General features: G+C 41.0%; 2 protein-coding genes across 3 annotated transcripts in view; both read left to right on the top strand.

The window, feature by feature from the left end:
* Positions 1–935: 935 nt before the first annotated feature.
* socs1b (suppressor of cytokine signaling 1b) lies at positions 936–6,895 on the top strand. 2 transcript variants are annotated; one of them, XM_041036391.1, is made up of 4 exons: positions 936–1,107; positions 3,142–3,564; positions 5,019–5,206; positions 5,482–6,895. In XM_041036391.1, exons 2-4 carry the CDS (start codon positions 3,355–3,357, stop codon positions 5,804–5,806), a joined length of 723 nt encoding a protein of 240 aa, XP_040892325.1. In that variant the 5' UTR covers positions 936–1,107; positions 3,142–3,354; the 3' UTR covers positions 5,807–6,895. The 2 variants fall into 2 exon arrangements, with proteins under 2 accessions (XP_040892325.1, XP_040892326.1); XM_041036392.1 differs by lacking the exon at positions 936–1,107 and adding an exon at positions 4,003–4,102 and having other exon boundaries at positions 3,427–3,564.
* A 1,756-nt stretch (positions 6,896–8,651) lies between these two features.
* The window catches only part of si:dkeyp-9d4.3 (caskin-1), a 30,211-nt gene continuing 15,078 nt past the window's right edge, over positions 8,652–23,784 (top strand). Inside the window, exons 1-9 of the mRNA XM_041036509.1 lie at positions 8,652–9,456; positions 16,020–16,071; positions 17,217–17,314; positions 19,938–20,083; positions 20,297–20,392; positions 20,950–21,071; positions 21,309–21,417; positions 22,609–22,717; positions 23,487–23,581. Coding sequence (XP_040892443.1) covers positions 9,363–9,456; positions 16,020–16,071; positions 17,217–17,314; positions 19,938–20,083; positions 20,297–20,392; positions 20,950–21,071; positions 21,309–21,417; positions 22,609–22,717; positions 23,487–23,581 — 921 coding nt within the window. The 5' untranslated portion in view covers positions 8,652–9,362. The remainder of the gene's footprint in view (positions 9,457–16,019; positions 16,072–17,216; positions 17,315–19,937; positions 20,084–20,296; positions 20,393–20,949; positions 21,072–21,308; positions 21,418–22,608; positions 22,718–23,486; positions 23,582–23,784) is intronic.

Below are 23,784 nucleotides of genomic sequence, written 5' to 3'. Positions count from 1 at the left end.
TCATGGTGTGTGTGTGTATCTATGTGTATTTACATGGGCGTAATTAAATGATTTCCCCACAAGGTATCCGTTTTCTGCTGAGGAAACTGCAACCAAACCATAATCTTAATTATTGATTTATTTAATGTTTAATCACCCATAGAGCTCATTGTGTCCAGTTAAACATTCTGGACAGACTGTTGCATGATCAGGAGTTAGGCCTGTCTTATGCAAATCATACTGTGAAATAATCAGACTCACAACAACTCACTGCATTAAATGAAGTGATGATTCATGAAGGCGACAAAGATCAGGCCTGAGCTTGTGGACACTGTTGCACTCATTGTCTTTTGCGCAATATGAGTTGTTTTTGTTTTTTAAGGCCCAGGCATTGTGAAAAATGAGACCCGCTTCATCCCAGCTTCCAAGAACCATTAGCAACAAACATTTATTTCTCACAGGTTATTAAAGGGGCGTGTGGCTTCAGGGTTGGGCTGACAGCAAAGAAAAATAAACGAAACAGAAATAGGTTCATCAACCTGAAACAAAAGTTAAACAAAAAGACAAATCTTTTAAATCTAAAAAATGTTGGTTACCTTCAAAACTGGGGGTATTTTGCAACAGGCTTTTATTATTGATTCTGCCTGAGCCTTCTGAGTTTCTCGTAGCGTGAGAGCATGTAATTATCTGAGCATGTTTAAGACACAAAAGACCAAAAAACGGGTAAATGCAAGCTACGCTTACACAAACACTCCTGTGTGCGCGCGCACGCACACGAAACACATTGCTGGGAGATCACGTGATTTAAGGGAATCCACAGACAGAAGTGAAAGCAAAAGTAAGAATCGGGAGCACCTGAACATGCGCGCGTGTGTGCGTGTGCGTGTCTGTGTGTGTGTGTGCGCGTGCGCGTGTCTCTGTGTGTGTCTATCTGTTCGTGTGCGTTTTTTGGTGGCGCATTATTGGATGTCAGGTGACAGTGTCTGCATGAGAGTCTAAGGTACCGTCAGGCTGCTTAAACGAGCGTCCCCGCCTCCTGCTCAGTTAAAGTTAAACCGAAAGTAAGATGTCTTCTCACTGCTCTCTGCTGTGTGCACTCAACAAGGCTCTGTCACTCCGTTATTGCACGTAAGTAACGTTTTATTCATGAACAATTACCCAGGGCTATTGCAAATGTTTTTTTTCTCTCTTTGTGTTTACATTTGCGCCAGTATTGAACACTTCTGCATGCGTCAAAACTCAAAAGGTACATAATTCTTATCTAGAGACGCAGAAATTTCATAAGAACCGGTCGCTCTTACTGTGTAGCTTTAATCTGGGCAGCACAGGCAGATTAAAAACAAACAAATTTTCATTTCCGTTAAGTGCAGAAAGTTATGACAGCCTTACAGTTATTAAACCATACCAATCCCAATATCGCTGGCATCATACAATAAATGTGAATATGTTTTACTACAGAATAATATGCATGACTAATGACAGGTTAATCCATAGAGAATTATCTTTTCACTACTTCTGTAAAGTTTACTCACTTTTCTGAGCCCTTCTGCAGTTCTCTCAGTGCAGTCCAAGTTTTGGACGTCCACACATTTCTCGTAGTGTTGTCTCTGAGCTCCAGCACACTGGATCTCAAATGAAACAATTACTATGAGGCTACAGCGCTGACATTCACCTCTGAATGGTGTTGTAACATCCACTTTCAGCTGCCCTGCTTAAAAAAACAAAACAAAACTGAGGTGCTGTAACTTCAAGTACTGTCATGTAAGCCACTGTTATAGTCAGTTATTTGCTGTACTGACAGACAGCACTGTGCATCAGTGTGGGCTGAGAGAAAGAATTTTCACAACATACTGTAGTGTAAAGCATTAACAATTTAACAGTCTTATATGTTGTGGGTTTATATTAGGGAAGTAGAAGTGTGGCATTTACATGCACTGTTCACCATCTAAAAAAGGAGATAAAGCAAAAGTTTAAAATAAACAAAAAAGGGTCCTTTCGAAAGGGTCCCACCCTTTCATAACTGGGCTGGTAATTATATCAACAAGTGAAGCGCTCTAATCTAACTAATAATATGTCCAGTATGAAAACTTTATTTATAATTCACTTCCCAAAAACAAAACAAGAACAAAAAAACGTTTTAATCTGCTTAAAAACATAAAAGCAACATTAAGCAAAAAGATAAAACTGTATTACCACAGAAAAAGAGACAACAAACAAAAACATTCTTATATATTTATACTATTTATGAATTATAAATATTATTAAGACTTACTTGTTTTAAGTTTTTGCATTCAGAAATTGTATTTTAAGTCTGTTTTTTGAGAGGATCTTGCAGGACTGAGAAAGTGAAAGTGTTCTTCTGTCATCATTATTTCTTTCATAGATCCGCTCTTTCCCAGTAATTGAAGATAAACATGGTTTATTGTCAGTCACATGACTTTGGATTCTGCATTAGGCACTCACACTTAAAGTAATGACACAATGGGCAACTTGAATATAGATGAACCACAGTGATGAGCCTGAATCTGAATCTGAATCTGCGGCTTCCTTTACCTTTACGGAAGCTTTTAGTGGGTTTCAGCTCATTATGGAGCTGCAACGATTTGTCAATTAATTGATTAGACTGAAGAAATCTATATCTATCAAGTTAATTGTGTAAGTCATTTTTCCAGTAAATTTAATGAGCAGATGTTTTATGGACCAAATATATAATCAGTTAATTGAGAAAATAACTGTGAGATAAATTGATAATAGTTTATTGTTTAGTTGTCAGACCCACAAGATTTCTGTTTTGGTGTTCACTCTTATAGTCGTTTTTGGCTGCAGCAGGCGTCTGATTTTGGTGTGAAAGCTCTAAAAAGCCACTGTACGCTACTGGCTCGGCACCGAACAGCAGACAGACACAGTTAGAAACCAGCTGGTGAACACTGTGGAGCATTCAGCAGCTAAGAGCCAGATATTTCCATCAGGATTTGGAAAAGATAAAGCGAGCTAGACGAGAGGGAATTTATGACTTACATTCGCCAGTTGGCAAGAAACACAACTTCAAATGAATGATAATCATAACAAAACAACCTAAAAGTTATTGTAGGTTTAAGATAATGCAAAATGCATTTCAGAGGAGTAAAAGATTTTGTCTGTGTGCACTTTCCTGTGTTTCAGCTCATGAACAGATGAGCAGATTCAGCCTCTGCACCCCTCCAGCACTTTGCATTCATGTGGATAAATCTTGATTAAAATCTCAAGACATGGAGTCTCAAAGAGGACTGAGCAGCAGATGACCAACCAGAAAGGAGTCAAGGATGGAGGATCTGCAGCTGAAAAGAGGAGGAACTGGTGCAACGGGCGGTCAAGAAGAGGTTTCTTCTTTGTAGGATGGTCAGAGACAGTCTTAGTAAATCAGTAGTACAGAACCAAAAACAGAACTGTGCAGCTGAGACGCAGAACCAAAGTCAAACCCCTGGAGAACCGGAACAAAGCCCTGAGAGAGTTGAATCAGACAGCCAAGAGCCAACAGAGAGGCTGCCAAATTTACTGCACTGGAACAAACTCAGCTTAGAGGAGGAACCTGAAACCTGGCACCAGGTTGGTATCCAAAGTAAATACGCTGTGGATCACGGTTTGTGGATTTTAATGCTGTAGGATATTGATTTTTTTCTAACAGTGGACAGATGGCTGGAACGAGATAAAACACCAGGATTTCATTTGTGAATGTTACATCCAGTGAAGGAAGAAATACTCGGATCCTCGATTTAAGTCATGCATTATAAATTCAAAAATATTTGATTAACTAAGTACAACATCAAGATACTTAAAGTACCAAAAGTACTCATTATTATATAACAGTTAAAATTAAATAAAATTCAATTAAAGTAAAATAATGGAGTGATTTATAAGTTCATGGCCAAAGGCAGAAGGAGTCCTTTTTAGGAAAACTAGCATATTTATTTTACAACATAATTCCCTCCTACATTTAAGCACATAGTCCAGTAGTTGTTGATCATACGGATCTCTTCTTTGTAGAAGTCGACGTCTTGGACCTCCAGAAAGTGGTCCAAGCGATGATGTCATCATCAGTGTCAAAATGGCGACCGCTGAGCTCCTCCTTCATCTTGGGGAAGAGGTAGTAGACTGGGGGCGCTAAATCAGGCCAAATGAGGCCAAGGACCTCCTTGGGTGATAAGCCCTTGAGACCCATATAGCGATAACTGCATGAAGGCCGATGTTGTTTATTTTCCCAGACAGTGCTGACTTGGAATTTCCAATTACCCAAAACAGAAATACCACAGAAGTTTTAATTTCAAACTTTCTGCATGGTCACTCAAAGTGTTGAACTGCATGTGCACGTGACGAGAGCTGTATTACTCATCTCCTTCTAACTTAGGCCATGAACTTACAGCATCTCTCAGAAAAGACATAACAAATGCTTCGCAGACATTAAAAACAGAATAAAATTTGTATAGATAATAAATGATCATAAGGCTACACGTTATTGTTGGAAAAGTGACTGTGGAAATTGAAGCTTTTAAAAATGAGTTTTCAGTCGTTATTTGAAACAAGTTTCAAAGATACAGCAGTCAGTTGAATTTATACAGGGAGGTTCTCACATGGCTCCTGCACTTTTTGTCTTTGTTACAAAGAGACAATTGTAAAAAAAAAAATGTCACAAGTTCTAAGGTTTATAATAATTATTATTAGTAGTAGTAATAATTATAATGGGGGGTTTTTCATTCTCACTGGATATTGGATATGTGACATAATTTAAAAGAACATTTGGTCACATTTGGTGTAAACCATAAATCTATGAGCAACGTATGTGTGTCATGGGCTCCATGATGTAATAATAATAATAATAAAATGTACAATTAATCAGGAACCAGCCAGTGAAATCAGCCGTGTTGTGTCTGATTGCAGTACAAACCTGCAGCCTCTAAGGACAGTCTGATTTATACATGTAACAGTGTTTTTTTTCACATGGTGCAGACTCTGTGTCGTCTGTACATGTTCTCTGATTGTTTCCTTTTCCTTCTCTGCTCTAGCTGGTGAGTGGAGCTGACACTGAGTGCTTGCCCACACACCTCCGCCCATTCAGCAGCCAGGCAGAGTATGAACTGGTGAAAAAAACCTATCAGCAGCTCCAACACAGTGGTTACTACTGGGGACCAATGACCATGGAAGAGGCACATGAAATACTCACACATGCATTACTGGGCACCTTCCTCATCAGGTAATCTATCACTTTCAGGAAAGAGTACAGCAAGAAAAACCAGTTTAAATGTTCGTATGGGCAGCTGAATATTTTTAGAAAGGCTAGGAAAACCCTTCTTCCTCCTTCTCTTCCCATATTTTTTGGTTAAAAAAAATCTTAAAAGTAAAACTGGAACAAGCACATGCATTTATCATAATCCTCTACTTCACGTTCAATTAGAAGCATTATACAGAAAGAAAAAAAAACTCCAGTAAAGGAGCACAAAGTGAATATGTGTTGGCGTCTTGTTGCAGAGACAGTGGCCAGCCTGACGTTTTCTTCACTCTGAGTTACCAAAGTGAGGATGGCCCGACTAGTGTTCGTGTCCAGCTGAACAACCTGCTCTTCAATCTGCATGGCAGCCAAAGAACTTTTGCGTCTCTCTTCACTCTGCTCACTTATTACACCAGCTCATCCTGTAAGCTGACAGTTCCCTATCGCAGACAGCGTCCGGAGAGCCTGAAGCAGACATGCAGGAGGGCTTTTATCCGTACATATGGAGCAGAAAATACAAGCTCATTACCTGGACTGAGCCTTCAAGTTAAAAACTATATTCGTGCATACCCGCACTGTATATAAATGCACATGTGGACAGAGTACCTGTTGCTGTATGAAGATACTGTTTGTATTATAAGTAAAAAAAAAGTTCTTTGTTTGTGTTATTTAAATAACACACATTTTTTGTTATTATAAATAACACAAATGCAGCTTGAGAATATTTGATCTGAAAGGGTTATTTGCACACATTATCATGGTATGACAGAGTACACTTGGGACATGATATTATTGTTTCAAAAAATAATAACAGATACTGTAGGAAATTCAAACTTATTTTCCATGACACATATCACTTAGTAACTTCCTTAAATATGTCAGATTTACTGCTGCTGGTTAAAGTTGCATCTGTTTATAAAGTAATGGCTAAAACATTATGGATGAATGTAAGTCTAATATTCTCACTCGTTTACTCTGTTTTCTATAAACAAGTCAACCTTGGCAACTATTTTTTTAATCCTGTATTAAATATCTGAGTTAATTCCCTTGTTATCTAAAACAAAAGAGACAAAAGAGTTGTGTTTTGCTTACAAAGGTTTAATTATCTCGGGATTCTCTTGAGAAATAACAGGTCCTTTTCCCAAAAAGGACAAATGGCTAGAGCAACAGTGTTGTTGTCTTGACATAAGTTATATTATGGATGAATCACCAAATTATGACCTATAGTCCACATAGTTTGTGATCCAGCTAGTCTGCATGCCATACAGTAGTTAACAATATCAGCAGGATCACTGAAAAAAAACACACCTTTGTGAAGTTACAGCTGTAGTCTGCTTGTTAAATGAAGGAGCGTGATTTGAATGAAGATATTACAAGAATGTTACATTTAGTTTTTTGTGAACTAATCAACCTTTTTTTTTTAACAAGAATTTTTTTAATCCTGAGATTATGGGATTAAAATTATTGCTCTTGGATTCTATGGTTTTGGTCTCCACCAGCTCCTAAAAACAGCGTGTAGTCATCAGAGTCAGTTTGAACAACTATTTAATACAGTTTCAGAGTTTGGACCCACTAGCCATAATTTTACGTGTTGTTCCTGTCTTTAGTATTGCGGAACAAGTAACTAGAAATGTGTGACTCTTTGCCAAGCTTTGTTCATGTTGAATAAATTTGTACACACAAATTACAGTGCAAGTGAATCCAGTTCATGTGAACCCAAGGCAAGGCAAACAACTGCCCCGTGGCCTCAGACTCTCAGGGATCCCTGGATGTGGAGTAAATACTTCGACATAATAAGACTGACTTGAGGATGATGGGGCTCTCAGACGCAATGCAACATCATACCCATTATTTCCAGTGGCTTGGTACGTTGGTTATCGGCTAAACGTATGTGAAACTAACCATGTAAATAATGTTTTGTGTTAGGTGTACTTTGTGTTTAGTTCTCATTAGCATGCTAGCACACTAACACTAAAGTGAGACAGCGACTGTGGTGAGCATACCTGCTTAACGTCAGCATATTATCATTGTCAGTCACCGTGTTAGCATGGTGACATTAGCATTTAGCTAACGCTAGCATAGCTGCAAACGCTTGTTATAATATGCGCCACATAGTCCCAATTTCATACTACATACTAATTCCATGAAATATATATATTATTCACAGAAGCACGAGAAATGAGAATAAGAGGCAAGCACAATGGATGGTTTAACGTGGCTGTACTCAGAAAGTTCATGTGTGTGGTTTTCTGTCAATAAACAAAGATATAAAAGAAATGAGTACAATACTGTTCAAAGTGATGTTACAAAGACAGTACATCATGCCGCACCCATCATTTCTAAACAGCTGTCTTAATACAAAGCAACATACTTTCTCATGGAGTTATGTCTAATAGCTACTAAACCGAAGCTAACAATAAACTCTCTGTAATGCACCCCTGAGGGCGCAAATAACAAATTACATGAACTTACTTCTGTCACTGACGCACAACTCTGAGAACATGTTGTCAATAGTAGGTAATATATCAATCAATCAATCAAAGAACATGAAACAAGGTCAAAGTAGGTTGAGTCTTTTGCACACATATAATACTCTTCAGTCTCAACACCATCTGCAGTTTATTTTAAACTTTATCGACTCTTCCATTTTCTTTGCGCATTGCGCTGTGGAACAAAACTACATATAAATAGCGCACTTATAAACAACCATTCAGAACTTAATAAGCACACTGGAGTGTTTAAGTACGCTTATCTATTATTTTTCCAGTGTGACCACATTCTGGGTTTTTTGGCAACTATTTTAGTGGCAACAGTTCATATTTATTTATAATCTATTTGTAACCAAGACAAATATTGACACGGCTCGCACATACACACATTTTTTTTCATCAGAAAAAATAGTCTTCTGTCATCTGTTCCACTTCCTGTCCTAAATCTGACTGGCAGTGTCCCCTTTAGTTTAAATTAGCCCTGCACCAGGGACACACACATACTACACACACTTTTCCTGTCCTTAAATTATCTCCGTCTCATTAACCTTAGAGATATTGACGTGTACTATCACCGCCATGACACATATAAAGGCAAAGCCAGTTTACAGCACCTTACAACAACAAAGCAATGCAAAATGCAAGAAGAAAAACTGTTAAGATATATTAAAGTAATATGAAAAGCCACAGCCAGTAAATAAGATTTTTTTTTAAACAGTACAAAGAGTTAAAAGATAAAATAATATACCCTGGAGAAAAAATAATTTACAGTGCAGTTACTGTTCAGAGCAACATTATAAATGAATAAAATCGAGTTTAGTTTAATAAAAGACGGTGTAAACCATGATTTCAGAATTAGTTCGATCTATCTACACTGAGTGTCCCATGGGTCCGCGCGCGATCCCGGTCTCCCACTGTCCCGTGCTCTCAGTGCGCCTCTTGCACGCGACTGACTGCATTATTAGTGCGCTGTCAAACGACCTCTCTTGACTTGTGCGCCCGCACGCGCGCAGACACGCGGATTACAACAGCTGGAGTGGCGAGCGCACAAGCAGCTCGTGTTTATGTAATGCCATATGTGACAGTGAACTTGTGTGTGTGTGTGTGTGTGTGTGTATATGTGTATGCGTAAGCGCGCGCGCTGGAGCTGGCGCGAGCTGGTCCAGCACCGCGGCGGCGACAGCGGTCACACGTTAAACATCAGCGACCCGCGCAGGTTATTCTGCGGACTGAGGGCTTGTGAGATTTCGGCGGTGCGGATTTGACCCAGCATATAGGAGGGCGCTCGAGCTCTACCGATTTTCACGCACGACACGCACGTAGACCCGGTGAAATCGTCACGCGGATAGAATCAGTGGAATCTGTCGCGTGTGTTCCTGCGCGGCCGGAGAGCATCCCGACAGAGAGCGAGGCCCGGTCGGTCGTTCGGTGGTCGGTGTGGTCGGCGCAGAGGGGAGGTAGAGCGGGACTTGGGCTGGACTCCTGGCCAAATCGGAGCATCCCAGGGTCCCGGCAGCATCCATCCCTCCGCGCCTCAGCTCCAGCGGGAGGCCCGGAGCGGCGGCAGGATGTAGCAGCGGATTAACGGAGGAGAGAGGGGCGCTCAGAGGAAGAGAGCGAGACCGAGCGGACCGAGGCGGGACGGAGGGGACATGGGGAAGGACCAGGAGCTTCTCCAGGCCGTGAAGACCGAGGACCTGCTGACAGCTCAACGGCTTCTACAGAGACCACGGCCGGGGAAAGCCAGTCAGTAACCGTCCATCGTCCTGTGTCACACACACACACACACACACGCACACACGCACACACACACACAACCCGTCGTTACCAGGTCAGGACAGTGCAGGCTAAATCTGATGTGATGCCATTTATCCTAAATGGTGCACTGTGTGTGTGTGTGTGTGTGTGTGTGTGTGTGTGCTCTCTCCTGCATGCGTGTGTGTGTTTGTGCTATGACGTTGAGTGTGATAGTGATGACGTTGCACATGTGTGAGAGCAGTCATCAAAATGTAATTAGGAATTAGAAATGCTTGTCACTCTATTTCCCACAATTCACTATTTGTATGTGTGTGTGTGTGTGTGTGCATGCACACATGAAAATATGTGTGGGGGTCTATGTGTGCACATCAGAGAGGATATGTGTAGCCTCTGTGCGTGTGTGTGTGTGTGTGTGTGAGAGAGAGAGAGAGAGAGAGAGAGAGAGAGAGAGAGAGACAGAGAGAGAGCGAGAGAGAGAGAGAGAGAGAGGTGGAAGTGCAGGAAGGTCCTACACTGCTCTTGGGACAGGGGGGATTATTGATGTGTGAAGACGCCAGATGTTGGTGGTAATAATGTGATGACTGTAAGTGTACACGTGCAGACATTTGCATGCCCGCACATATGTGGCGCTCAAACGTGCATGTGTGCGGATGCTTGACGTGGAGTCAGCTGGGACATGAGGTGATAATTAGATTTCAATTACAGCCTTGAAACTGCTCTCCTCCTCTTCCATTTCAGCAGCGGGCCCCTCTCGATTCCTCTCCTCTTCTCTTTTCCTTCCCTCCTCTCTTCTCCTCTCTCTGCTTCTTTCCTCCTGTTACCTCTACTCTTGTCTTCCCTCCTCTCTCCTCTCCTGTCGCCTACTTTCCCTCTCCTCCTGTTTACTCTGTTTTCCTCTTGTCGCCTCTTATCTTGTCCTCTCTCCTCTCATTTCCTCTCTTCTCTCCTTTGCTGTTGCCTACTTTATTCTTTTCTCGTTTCCTCATCTCCCCTTTTTTCCTCTCCTCTCCTTTCCTGCTTGCTCATCTCCTCTTGACTCTCCTCTTTTCTCCCCTCCTTTCCTCCTGTTTCCTTTCCTTTCTTCTCATTTTCTATCTGCCCTCCTCCTATTTGCTTTCATCTCCCATCCTCTCTTTTACAATTCCTTACCCCTCTTTTTTCTCCCCTCTACTCATCTCCTCTCCTTGCCTCTCTTTTACTCTCCTCTTCCTCTCATTTCCTTTCCCCTACTCTTCTCCTGTTTCCTCTCCTCTCTTTTTCTCATGCTTCATTCTCTCACCCTTCCCTCCTCTTATTTCCTCTCCTTACTCCTCATTTCTTCCTGTTTGTATTCCTCTCCTCTTTTCTCCTCTCCTCTCCCCTCATGTGTGCATGTTTGTCTCTGACCATTCCAGCAGTGCCATGGAAAAGAAAAATGCTTCTCCTCAAATGCCAGAACAGATCAGCTCTGAGCGCTCAGTCCACTGCACACTGACAAAGAGAAAGGGGGAGGTGGGTAGAGGGTGAGGGAGATGAGGGTGACGAGGAGGGTTAGAATGGGAGAGAGAAGTGCAGGACAGGAGGAGGGAAACGCTGAGATATGGATGCGGGGAGGTACAGAGACAGGAAGTGATGGGGAGAGGTTAAAGGGTGAGTTATGGAAAGTGTGTGTGTGTGTGTGTGTGTGTGTGTGTGAGAGAGAGAGAGAGAGAGAGAGACTGTGTGAATCCAGGTTTATGTCTGAATAATTAAACAGGAGGCCAGGTTTCTCTGCTGGATAAATGCTGCCTACACACATACAAACACACATACAAACACACACACACACACACACACACACACACACACACACACACACACACACACACACACACACACACACACACACACACACACCTCTAATACACACAATTACAGGCAAGCATGCACAGAAACACACTCGACACATTAGGTGTTAGTCATGTGCCTGATGCCTGCGTTTGTATTATTAACAGGATGTTAATGGTGTTGAAGCGGCATTGTGACAAGTGAGAGGGAGTTTCTGCAGTGGTTTGGTTGCTTTGTCAAAATGTCCCAATTTGAAGAAGCATACTAAAGGAACTGAAGTGGTGACAGAACCTGGATTCTGGAAAATCCTCCCCCAGCATGACTTTACTAGCATTCATCAGGGAGACTCCTCCAAGCCATCAAGCCAGCAGTTAAAGGAAGTCATTGACAAAGGGTCCCATGTTTCTCAGTTTCCACAGTGCCCACAACCTGGCAACCCAAAAGTTGTTCACAGAATACTTGAAAAGACACTCACTCTCATGTTTTTATGGTACATATGTATCCTTAGCTTGACATAAAGACTGGAAACAAGGTGAAAGAACTGGCCCAGTTCCATCTGAAAGTAGCATAATCTGCCTACCAGCTCACTACTTAACCCATTGTATCTCGCTTGTATAAAAATAATTTGCTGTTTCATGGTGGGCTGCACTTCCTGGACTCTTTTGGTCACTGACGAGTCAGAAGTGATCCTGGCCAAGAAACAGTCCTCCCATCCTCTCTACTCTTCTCCTCTCCTCTCCTCGCCTCTCTTTCACTCCCCGTAAATCAACAAATTGTCGTTTTTACACTTTGGTTTTTATAGCTCACAAACTTCTCTAGCTTCACTGATTTTTTCCTTGAGGTGCCAACAGGCTCTCATAGCCTACAGAAAGTTTATTCTCCCATAATAAACTCATAGTCACACTAAAAGAATCTGTTAAATGGAAAATCAACTTGAAACCGCTTCAATAATTTTTAGGTAATTTCCATATTTACAACTAACATATTTAGGACATTCAGAAGGTGTAAGTTATTTAAATGGCCGTGGTTCTCAAACCCAAGCCCATTTGTTCATATTGGGGACATAAATCTTTAAAAAACAGCTCACAAATACACAATTTCATTTTTAGGCAGCTTTAGACAGTTGTAGGTGTAGGTTTTAGCAAATGTTAGTCAAACAAGAGGAAGTAGTGTGTTTGTTTGGAACTATTTTCGTCTGTGGATTAATACACATCTGGTGCTGTGGTGAGTATTTGCGGCAGCAGGACAGTGTTTGTGGGATCGGGTCAAAATAAACTGCAATGGGTTTAACTCAAAATAAACTACAGTGCATCATAAAGAAGGACGTTTGAAAATAGATGACATGAAAAGCCGATGCCTGCTTACTCAAAAAAAGGAACATTCCTAAGACATTTGACATTTGCTTTTCTTATCATTGGCTTCGTTGTAATAAACACTGAAGATATGAAAGCAATACATGAGTAAGTAAATAAATTGCAACCATGGGGGTTGCACAGATCAAAGAACTAAGAGATTAGCTGATTAATTGATCTGTCAATTGACAAAAACATTTACCTTCAATTATTATGAAAATGAGTTAATCCCTTGAGTCATTTTTCGAGAAAAATTGGCAAAAAATAGTTTAAATAGTCCCTTTTAAGAAAGCTGAAAGTGAGTATAGCTGCTTTTGTCTTTTATGTCAATAAATTGAATATCTTTTAGTTTTGAGCTGGTAGTTAGACAAAACAAGCCATGTGCACATGCCACGTTGGGGCTCTGGGAAATTATGCTAAACATTTTTCGCAAATGACAGATTAACCAATACTGAAAATAACTGTTAGCTACAGCCCTATAATGTTTAAAATGCAAATGTGGTTCAATATTTTTGCAATCACAACATATCAAATAACAATGTGAAAATAATGTGACAGAGGTCGCTCATAGGGATGAGCCTCCAGAGAATTATCACCTGAATGTACAGCTCCCCCTCGGCTTTAAGGAGCTTTACAGTAAGTTTCATCTCATTGTTTCACAGGCAGCTGTTTTCAGCAAAAAAGCTCTAAAAATCCACTCTAAGCTACGCCAGACAGCAGACAGTTAGCAACTAGCTTGTGAACATAGTGGAACATTCAGCAGCCAAAGAGCCAGATATTTCCCTCAGGAGTTGGTAGAGACCAAAAACAGAGTTAAAAGAGACTGAATATCAAACTTACATTCTTCAGGCAACTCCAAATGATGTGCATTGTCCTTCTCATGTCATCTGTTGCATAATTTGCTTATGGTTTTTGAGAAACAAATGAATCCTTTTTTTAAAAAACCACTACTGAGTTAAAGTCTGAATAAAAGAAAACACAAATTTATAGTGCAAAATTTCAAAACAGAAAATTATTATATTATAACATACATCTGTTATTGCTTTTTAAAACTATGGCTCTTGCAGCATTTCCATAACATTGTTTTATTAACTTGTCATTTCATACTCAACATACATCACATAAATTGTGATACCTTTTGTTGACCGTTAGCATACTGTGACCCTGAGACGAGTCACTTTAACATATGTGTGCGATCGTCTAGAAAGAGAAAATACATGTCAGTGCTGGCATTTGTTCTAGGCTACACTTTACACCCAAACTCTCAATGCATGATGACAGGCAGAGTCAGAGGTGATGGAAACTGGACTTCAGAACATCTCTGGTAATGAGAACCCTTGAAAAACCCTCCACTTCACCTCTCCTGAGGTTTGGGAATCTGCTCTGATACAGTGGAGGCTGCTTTGTCTGCCAGTAGCTACGAGCCTGTTTTTCTACTCTCATGTTAAGATTGAAAGGTTTCAAATTAAGGGTGAATGATGGGATTTTATGTCAAATAAATTCTAAAATAGCTACAATTTGAGGGAGATGTCACAAAATAATATCATAGTAATCCCTGCCAAGTGATTGACAGTCTGTGAGAATGGAACGTTGGGGGGGTTGCCATGGTAACCGGGGCTCGGTTGCAGTTGTTATGCCTAAAATTATCATAAAAAATATGAACCATGGTCCAAGGACACCATCACAGAGACATTATGGTAATGCTCTTACACAAACAGTTCATGTCAGGGAAGGAAAAATGCATAAATCTGAAATTTTAAGCACCAAATTTGGTCAGTGATACAATCAGGCAATCAGTATTATTTATGAATTAGATAAATACAAGGTTTAATGTGAAAATCTGTTCTGAGAGGAATCACTTTGGCTCCTATACCAAAAGAAAGGATGAATTGTTTAAGAGGAGAGTGGTACCCTGTCTTTGTCAGCTAGTATCCCATCAAATATACATCACGGTTTTGGGTCAGATGGGGAGCATTATTAAGTAATGCCATAATCCAGACTTCTTGTGGTGAAAGAAGGATAATCTAAAAAGAAAGATAGTGGAATAATTGTGGGTGTTGGGTATTGTCGCCCTGTCATAAGTTTGTGTTCAGGGTGGGGGTCATGTGGCTCTGTGGTAGTCTGATGGTGACACAGATATCTGCACTCATTGATTCATCTGCCGTGAGGGGTGGGTGGGTGGGGTTTCTTATTTTTAATCCAAGATAGATAGGGGGAACCTACACGTTCACACAGCACACACACACATGCAAGAGGAATGATGTCAGCTTCAGAGTGTAAACAGAAACTAGCAGAACTACCAATCAGCACACGCTCTTTAGCAAATTACAGGGAAAATTAGAGTGTGAGAGCAGGATGAAGGGATGAAGTGTAGATAGAGCTGCAGAGAGAGGGAGAAGCTTTTCCCCAGATTACAGGACAGCTACAGATTACGGCCTGTGGATTATGAGGGTTTGACCAAAAAAAAAAAAAAAGTAGAGGCAGGGAGACAAACAAGCCGCTTTTTCTGTGTCCTTTTCAGACTGTATGTATGTGTGTGTGTGTGTGTTGTAAGTGCTTGCGTGCGTGTTTCCTTCCTGTTGTCTGGTGTCTTCATCCTTCTGATGCTTCAGTTAAAGATGAAGGTTGTCACATACAAACACATGCACATTCACATATTCACAGGCACAGACGCACGTATGCACCCAAACTTGCTGTAAATACACACACATGCACAAACCCAGTCTCATTTATACGACAGAAATATCAGATACCTCTACAAGTGCAGCAATTAATCGATTAGTTGATAAACAGAAGATTAATCTGCAACTATTTTTTTAAGATGAACCAGTAGTGGCTTTTTAAGTCAGTTACCACACTGACCAGTAAAACAACACACTTTCCAGAGGTCCCATAAATAGAGGTTATTTGTAAAATAAAGTTGGGGATTGCTGAAATACAGCGAAAGAATCTGAAATGCTAAACACATACTAATATAAAATATCAAACTAAATGATATTGTACTTTTTTTAATGTTTAGATAAATCTGGCTGCAACTAGACTTCAAAATTTCAATGGTCAAAAACTTACAGATTGTCCCTTTATAGATTCCTGAGGAGTTTCCCAGAGTGACTTTTCTTTGTCTTCCTTACCTCGTCACTTCTCCTTGACCTTTTTTGTTGTTGCAGTGAAGAAACTGTCAGAAGGCAGAGGGTTGTTCTAGAGCGCCCACAGGTATAAAAGTGTAGCTGTCAACTCCACCTGCAGGGAGTGAAATATTAGAATAAGTACAAGGACAGAATACATTAATCACTGAATTCTGATAAGGTTTAAATTTGGAATGTTTTTGTAATGAGTTTGTTACTCGTCTTCTCCCCTCTCTCATTTCCTGTCTCTTTTCTCCGTATGTTTCAGAGCTCCTCGGAGCAGCAAAGAGGGTGAATGTCAACATCCAGGATGCAGATGGGTGAGGGACTATACTATGTTTATTTCATTTTCTCCAGCCATCACTACACATCCTTATCATACCTCTTTTTTTGGTTCTTTTTACTCTACTTTTGTTATTTGGTAGCTAATCTTCTTTATTGCCCTGTCCTTCATTTTAACCCATTTATTTTTTACTAAAAAAAAAAAAAATCACTTGGTTTGGTTGAACTGGTGACAGCTCACTCAAACACCAGAAACCTGTCTCATTCAACTCATTTTAAGGGATCACTATTTTGAAAAAAAAGAAAAAGGGGTTGGGAACCGTCCTTCAAACAGATCTCAAATTTAATCCACGAGACAAGAAACATTCTGAAAATTTAAGAAACCCTGAGCAAAACACAAAACTCCTACAAATCACAGAGGCTTTTTTCTGTTCTCAGCTGACCCACGTTTTTATCATCCAACATGGACAAGCAAAAAGGAAAAAAAAAATCTCTCTATGATAAACTATCATCCATATCACTGTATACATTATCCCCTGCTTAAATCTGTCTTTGAAACATGTAGCCTGCTGAATAGATCAAATCTAGACTAATTACCTTAAAGCAAAGACACATTTCTCAGCTCTTAATTTGCTCAAACTGTTCCCTGATCATCTCTCAATGTACAGCTATGGATTTTGGCTATATTTAGACTCACGATTGGTCAGGCTTTTTGTGTGCACATGCTTGGTTTGCGATTGTGTTTCATTTTGCTCCATCAGATAACAAAGATCTTTTTATTATGTTGATTGGAATCAGATAATTGGACTCAGCTCCTTGTGTAATGACTGTTGATTCGTTGATTTGACTCCGGGGCCCGGCCCTTATATTCACCAGGGATCCATTAGACACACACACACACTCTGGCGCCCTGTGTGTACGCTCAGCTCGGGGGTAGAGAGATTGCTTATTAATGGAAGTAGGTCATTTGCCCCCTCCCGTCGCTCACACAGAGCTGAGGGGAGGAGCTGCTCCACGCTGAAGATTATTTCAGCAAAGTTATGCTCTGGTTTTACACTACATATATGAATATGTGTATTTTTATACATAATCTGTGTGTGTGTGTGTGTGTGTGTGTGTGTGTGTGTGTGTGTGTGTGTGTGTGTGTGTGTGTGTGTGTGTGTGTGTGTGTGTGTGTGTGAAGGTTGTCACCGCTGCACCATGCTGCTCTGAGTGGTAATAAGGAGCTGATCTCTCTGCTGTTGGAGGCCCAGGCAGCAGTGGATATCAAAGACCATAAAGGTAAAAATACACATACTGGAGTTTTCCAGTGTTCTTACAACTGACTAGGCTACTATGAAACAAGCACAAAGCACACAGGGCAGGCTATAAAACATAACAATAAAAAAAAAAAAATCCAGCAAAACAAATACATATTTCCCGCTTCCCCCCCGCCCTGTGTGACCAATAATACCCTCTCATGTAACAAAAGGTGAGCCTGATGGAAATACAATAAAAAAAATTCTCTGTGTAGTATACAGGGTTTATGAGAACGGACAGATCTGTGTGCACAGCAAACAATAGACAATAGACGCGGAATGCTTCATGGCTTCAGGAATGAGAGCCAAGTGGAAGGAGAACAGCTCAGATTCCCCCTGTTTTTTCCCAGAAGAATTTCTCCTTCCCACACTGGCAGATTCCAGAAGAAGAAATCTCAGGGCAGATGGGAGGTATAATCCCTCCAGGATGTAGGCCTACTGTCTCTACACTTCCAGTCAGTCATGCCCAGTATGTCTCTAAATATAGGCATACCCCTGGCAGGCGTCCTTACCAGGTGGTCCTAGCTCCTCAATGGGTTTCTCACCATGGAGGTGGTGGTGAAACCCTCAAATCATTCTTTCAGTGTCTAACTAAAGCTCTTGCTGAGCACTGGAAACCTTTCACTCTGCGATTCATTTCTGTGTGTGCACATGAAATGAATGGCTTGTGGTGGTGACAAATCCACAGAGTGTTTCAGCGTCTTTGAGCTCATTGTTTACAGTAGCTGTCTGGCCTACAACTTTTGTTTCATGTGTCACTCACGTTGGTTCCATTCACAGCAAGAGAGTTTATGTGTATTTGTAGAGCACCTGTCAGCTATAAGGAATACAAAGTGCTTTACACAAAACATAAAGGGCACAGAGACAAGATTTAAAAGAAGTACAAGGCAATGTAAAAGGACACACTTTAAAATGAAAAGAGCTAAAAGACAGTCAACATGTTGGTCTTAGATTCAACAGTTGGCCAGAAACACGACTCCAGATGAATGCTATTGTTTCCTCATATCAGCTGGGTGTGTCAATTGGCAACTCTTTGCCGTAGTCTTAAATTACTTAAGTCAACTTAAAAAGTGATATGTCATTGTTGTGTTTGTTTTGAGCCCATGTTACTCACAGTGGAAAAACGTTCTTGCGCAAGATGTCAGCTGAGTGCAGACGTGGATGTCCTGCAGGCCTGGAGTTTTTGTATACCATATCCTGTCCAAAATAAAAAACAGAAACAGAAAAGGGGGGTTCAACTTTCACCTTCACGCTGAGCAAATGTTGGCTTTAATAAATCAAACCTCAGCACAGGGCAGCTGTTTGACATGTTCCCAAATCAGCATCAATTGGGAAATAATGTTTTCCACACGTTTACTTTGCATTCTGATTACATAAGTGGTAGATTGTTTTCTTCAGTTATTGTTTGACTGATGATTTTACACCCAGACTGTCAAGTCAGAGAGACTTGGAAAACGTAGTGGTGGCAGGAGTGGCGGACGAGCCATGAGAGGTCGAGGAAAGCGAGAGAGCAGCTAGAGCAGCATCATCATTAGCTGAACATGAAGAGAGAGTGGAGGAATGTCGCTGAGAGAGGACGGCTGCAGCACAGGTTTATATCCTGCTCGCAGTTACTCCTTCTTCATCCTGTCATGTTGGACTGAGGGCGCTACAGTGACTCCCTCATGCCAACCGAGCCTGGAGGGCCTTTTTAGTCAGCTTGATGATGTGGCTCATCACTGGTATCAAGACTGGGTGTCTTTTGGGTTGCTGCCATGAGAAACATGCTCACTGCTCCTTGCAGCCACTGCTACAAAGTGGTGTTTAATGTATTCTGGTTAGAGGCAGCGGTGATGACTCTGCTGTGCATTTTTGTCCTGTTCTCTCCTGAGCTTTGCATCACCTTGCATTTCCAGCATGGGTCCAGAAATGAGCTCTATTGCCCAGTCCTCTGCAGCGTTCTCTTAGGTATTGTTAAGCCACTTATAGGGGTTTTCTTATCTTGCCCTTTGTCTGAAAGCGCTTTGTCTCGGGTTTCCCATGAGTATGATGCTTGCGATACTTGCCGGGTCACAAAGGGTCACAAGCGTGTCAAACACAATAAGACTGCATTTCCAGGAGGGGCACCGGGAGACTGTGTCTAAATCTGTTACTACAGTCAGGCAGATATTACAGAAATATCTGCAAAAATTGCATTCACATTAGGGCTGCAAGTAACGGTTGCTGTCATGATTAATTAATCTACTGACTGTTTTCCAGATTCATCCATTAATCATTTGGTTTACAGATTGCCAGAAAATAGCAAAAATGTTGTTCTTGCTTCTGCGCTAATGGAGATATCTATATTTTCATCTCAAGAGTAAGACTTAGAGTTTAATTAGTTCTTATAGTGTAATAGGCACAGCAAAGTAAATTGGTGCTACTTGCTGGATGTCCAATGGCAAATAGATTTGTCTGCACAATGCTCTGAGTGTGTGTACATGCATGCATTCATGTGTCTTTATATTCTAATTTTTTGTTTGTGTCTGTGTGCATGTGCTTGTGGGGTCTCGTATGTCTGTGTTTTTGTCTGCGTTTTTTTTGTATGTTTTTGTTTGCGTGTGTACGTGTGTGCGCGTCTTGTGTAGGGATGCGTCCTTTGCATTACGCTGCATGGCAGGGAAAGACTGAACCGATGAAAATGCTGCTGAAGGCCGGTTCGTCAGTCAACGGACAGTCAGATGAAGGACAGATCCCTCTCCACCTATCAGCTCAGCATGGACACTATGATGGGGTAAGTGTGTGTGTGTGTGTTTGTGTGTGCGTACTCTAGGTGTGTCTAGTGACTGTGTGTGTGTGTTTTTGTGAGGTGTATCTGTTATGTGTGCCCAATGATGCATGCATGATTTGTGGTTACAAGTAAGATGTTTGTTTGTTTGTTTGTGTTTGTGTGTGTGTGTGTGTGTGTGTGTGTGTGTGTGTGTGTGTGTGTGTGTGTGTGTTACAGTCAGAGATGTTGCTACAACACCAGTCCAACCCATGCATCTCAGACTCAGCTGGGAAAACACCATTGGACCTCGCCTGTGAATTTGGACGTGTTGGAGTGAGTAGACTTGAAACCAAAAAAAAACGTTTTTTTTTTTGTTTTGTTTTTTTTAATTTAACTGTATTTAACCTTGATTTAACAAGGAAAGACTCACTGACTTTAAAAATATCTGTTTCAAGATGGGCCTAGGCCGAGATTGGGAGCGGTAACAATATTTAAAAGAAAAACATCGAAAAAAATATCAGAAAATTAGAAATAAACAGAAATGTAATTCTAATATAATTAGTACAAGTTCTAATACAAATTATATAAAAGAATGCACCCAAGAAACAACCTACATTATAATGACTTATTGAGATTAGCACATCTAGATTCTAAAATACCCCAAATACTCGGCAGCCATGAGACAGAGCACACAGTTTCCGCAGATTTTTCCATTTTAAATCTAGTTTTGCAGGAGATTCTGTACAGAAGGAGCAGTATACATAAAAGTTTTTTTTTTACTTTTAACCTGGGTGGTTAACCTAGCACTTTTGGCACTGTTCATAAATACGAGTCCACATTCCAGGTGTTATATATGTATAACTTCTGCTCTGGGCCTTTCTGTTTATAAGGTGGTCCAGCTCCTGCTCAGCAGTAACATGTGTGCAGCCATGCTGGAACCAAAACCCTCCGACCCCAACGGAGTGTCACCTCTGCATCTTGCTGCCAAGAACGGACACATTGAAGTCATACGGTCTGAAAATCTTGTCCTTTTCAGTCTTCCTCTCTCATACTTGCTCTATCTACCTGTCAGATACCGCAGTCAGTCCCTCTGTATGTCCACCTGATCGCCTCAGCTAATCCAACCCTAATTCCAAGTTCACAGTTATGAATGAAGCATCTTTTATTGACCTGCATTCCTGTACATTACTTAATGAAAGATGCTATATAAACAAAGGGTAATATCATTTATCATTATTTTGTGTTGCAGGCTGCTGATTCAGGCTGGTATTGATATCAACAGACAGTCCGAGTCTGGCACAGCACTACATCAGGCTGCCCTCTGTGGGAAGACAGAGGTAGTGCGCCTGCTGCTGGACGTAAGTCTGCCTGTTTAATATGTTTACATAAGCAGCTGTTGTTATAGCTGCCACCCTCTCCTCAGCTGAGCAAGTTTACACCTCAGCACTTGTCATTCATCCCACTGAGCTGTGTGATGAAGCCTGTGGGTTATGTTAGCTTGTTACATAAAATGTAGCTGACCGTCTAGCATTCTAGCTGTCATACAATATTCAAACAAACTCTGTTTTGTGTTTCGGTCCTTTTGTCACCCTCTGATGAATATGAATGCGGATGCTTAAACCTGCTTTTGAACATGGCACTCTTTCAGTGTTCTCTCTTATCCTGCTGTGTTTCACTTTTGATGTTACTGCTGAGGCAGCAAACACAACAAATGTTAGCAGCAAGCATGTACACACAGCCAGGCTGACACTCAATCATGGACGGACTATCAAACAGGCATAGCGGGCACAGGCTCAGGGCCTTTGGGCCAGAGCCTCTGTGTGAAGTGACTGTTAATATTTCTTGTCTTAAAGTCACAGAGTTCATTGAAAAGACACAAAACGACCACAGAGGGCTGCAAAACAATCCCAAAAGAACGGCAAAACAACTACAAGGGGTGACTGATAATGACTGATAAGTTTGTGGTCTAAAGTAGAAGGAGATCAGTTATACAGCCCTTGTTATATGAACGTGCTGCAACTGTTTGAGTGACTATGCAGAGAATTTGAAGTTAAGATCTTTTGTGGTATTTTTGTTGCGGTTAATTGAAAATTGCAACTCAGCAGTGTCTGAGAAAATGGGGGCCTTCATGCAGTCATACACTATCTCGGCCCCAAGGGCTTATCACCAATGGAGGTTCTTGGCCTGATTCGACCCAATTTGGCGCCAAGGTGAAGAGGGATCTCAGTGGTCGCCATTTTAACAGTAATGATGAGGTAATTGCTGAAAGCGGACCACCTTCTGATGGTCCAGACTTCTTCTACCATAAGCCATGAACTTATCAATCACTAAGACGCTTAAACAGAGATGCAAAACAACTACAAAGAGACACAAAATGACCACAATGGGACGTAAAACTACTAAGAGACACATAGCAACTACAGAGACACAAAACGACCAAAAAGAGAACAATACAGCTTGGGGTAAGTACTCTGTCAAATTCTGCCAGAACCCTCTCTCGCACAGCAATTTATTTTCATTTCATTTTTTTCTCCTCCACCTCCATCCAGAGTGGCATCAGTGCAGGAGTGCGAAACACTCTGAGTCAGACTGCCCTGGACATTGTTAACCAGTTCACCACCACACAGGCCAGCCGAGAGATCAAACAGCTTCTGAGAGGTGAGTGCATATGTTCACAAATGCGCACTCGCACATGACACGCATGACATGCTTTGACATGTCCGCACAGACACAGCCACAGCCACACACAGTTTGTACTCCCCCCCCTTCAAGCAGTGGGCAAAACCACAAAATATCAGTCCATACCAACTAATATCAGTGACAGAATCACTACATTCAAAACCCATACTTTTTATTATCAGAAGCAGGTAGTGCACTCTGCAGGGGAGAGTCCTGTGATTCATAAGGTGAATGCATCATTACTAGATTACGTCTGAATATGCAGTATTTTCATTACCACCACCACCAAACCTGCCAAACATTAAGCATTGTTGCCCTAGTTATTACTAAATTACAAACATGTTAAAAGGCAGGACAGTTTTCAGGGGTGAATTACAGAAATGTTTATTGAGTGAATTTTTCAGAACGAGCTTGCATATACTTAACACAATGGTACATTTCTACTTCTGATGCACAGAAGCAAATATTGACTGCACCAGGAATAATGTTTATGTGGCTGGAATATGATCTAACCTGAGATAGAAATGTTAATTTTGTTGTAATTTTTCTTTTATCGATCAATATTGATACTCAAAACAAGATGCTTTTGTTGATGTATCGATCTTCCCACCTCTACTACCTTCCACTCCGTGCTCGTGTTCTCACCTCATTTCTGCTCGGCTAACCTGAAAATCTCTGCTGTGCTCTTGTCCACTATGTAACCCCATTCATCTCTACTGCTCACTCATACTCCACTCTTGTCTTGTAGATGCTTCAGCTGCAATGCAGGTGCGAGCACTGAAGGATTACTGCAACAACTACGACCTAACCAGCCTCAACATCAAAGCTGGAGACATTATCACGGTACACAGAGCTAATAATAGTCCCCAAATACAATACGATTCTTAACCTGTTGTCAAAGTGCAGCAGTGTCTGTCTACTGAACATCTGTCAATGAAACAAATATGCAATGCAGTTACTTGTATTCTTTATAGATGTACATATGAACGTAGTTTGTAACATTGGTAATAATTTTTGTCTTAGTCTTTCCTAATTTTTGTTCAATT

The sequence above is a fragment of the Toxotes jaculatrix genome, chromosome 4, assembly GCF_017976425.1.
Source record: "Toxotes jaculatrix isolate fToxJac2 chromosome 4, fToxJac2.pri, whole genome shotgun sequence".
NCBI classification, from domain to species: domain Eukaryota; kingdom Metazoa; phylum Chordata; class Actinopteri; family Toxotidae; genus Toxotes; species Toxotes jaculatrix.
The sequence above is the reverse complement of the archived record's forward strand: the minus strand, read 5'-3'. Positions and strand labels throughout refer to the sequence as shown.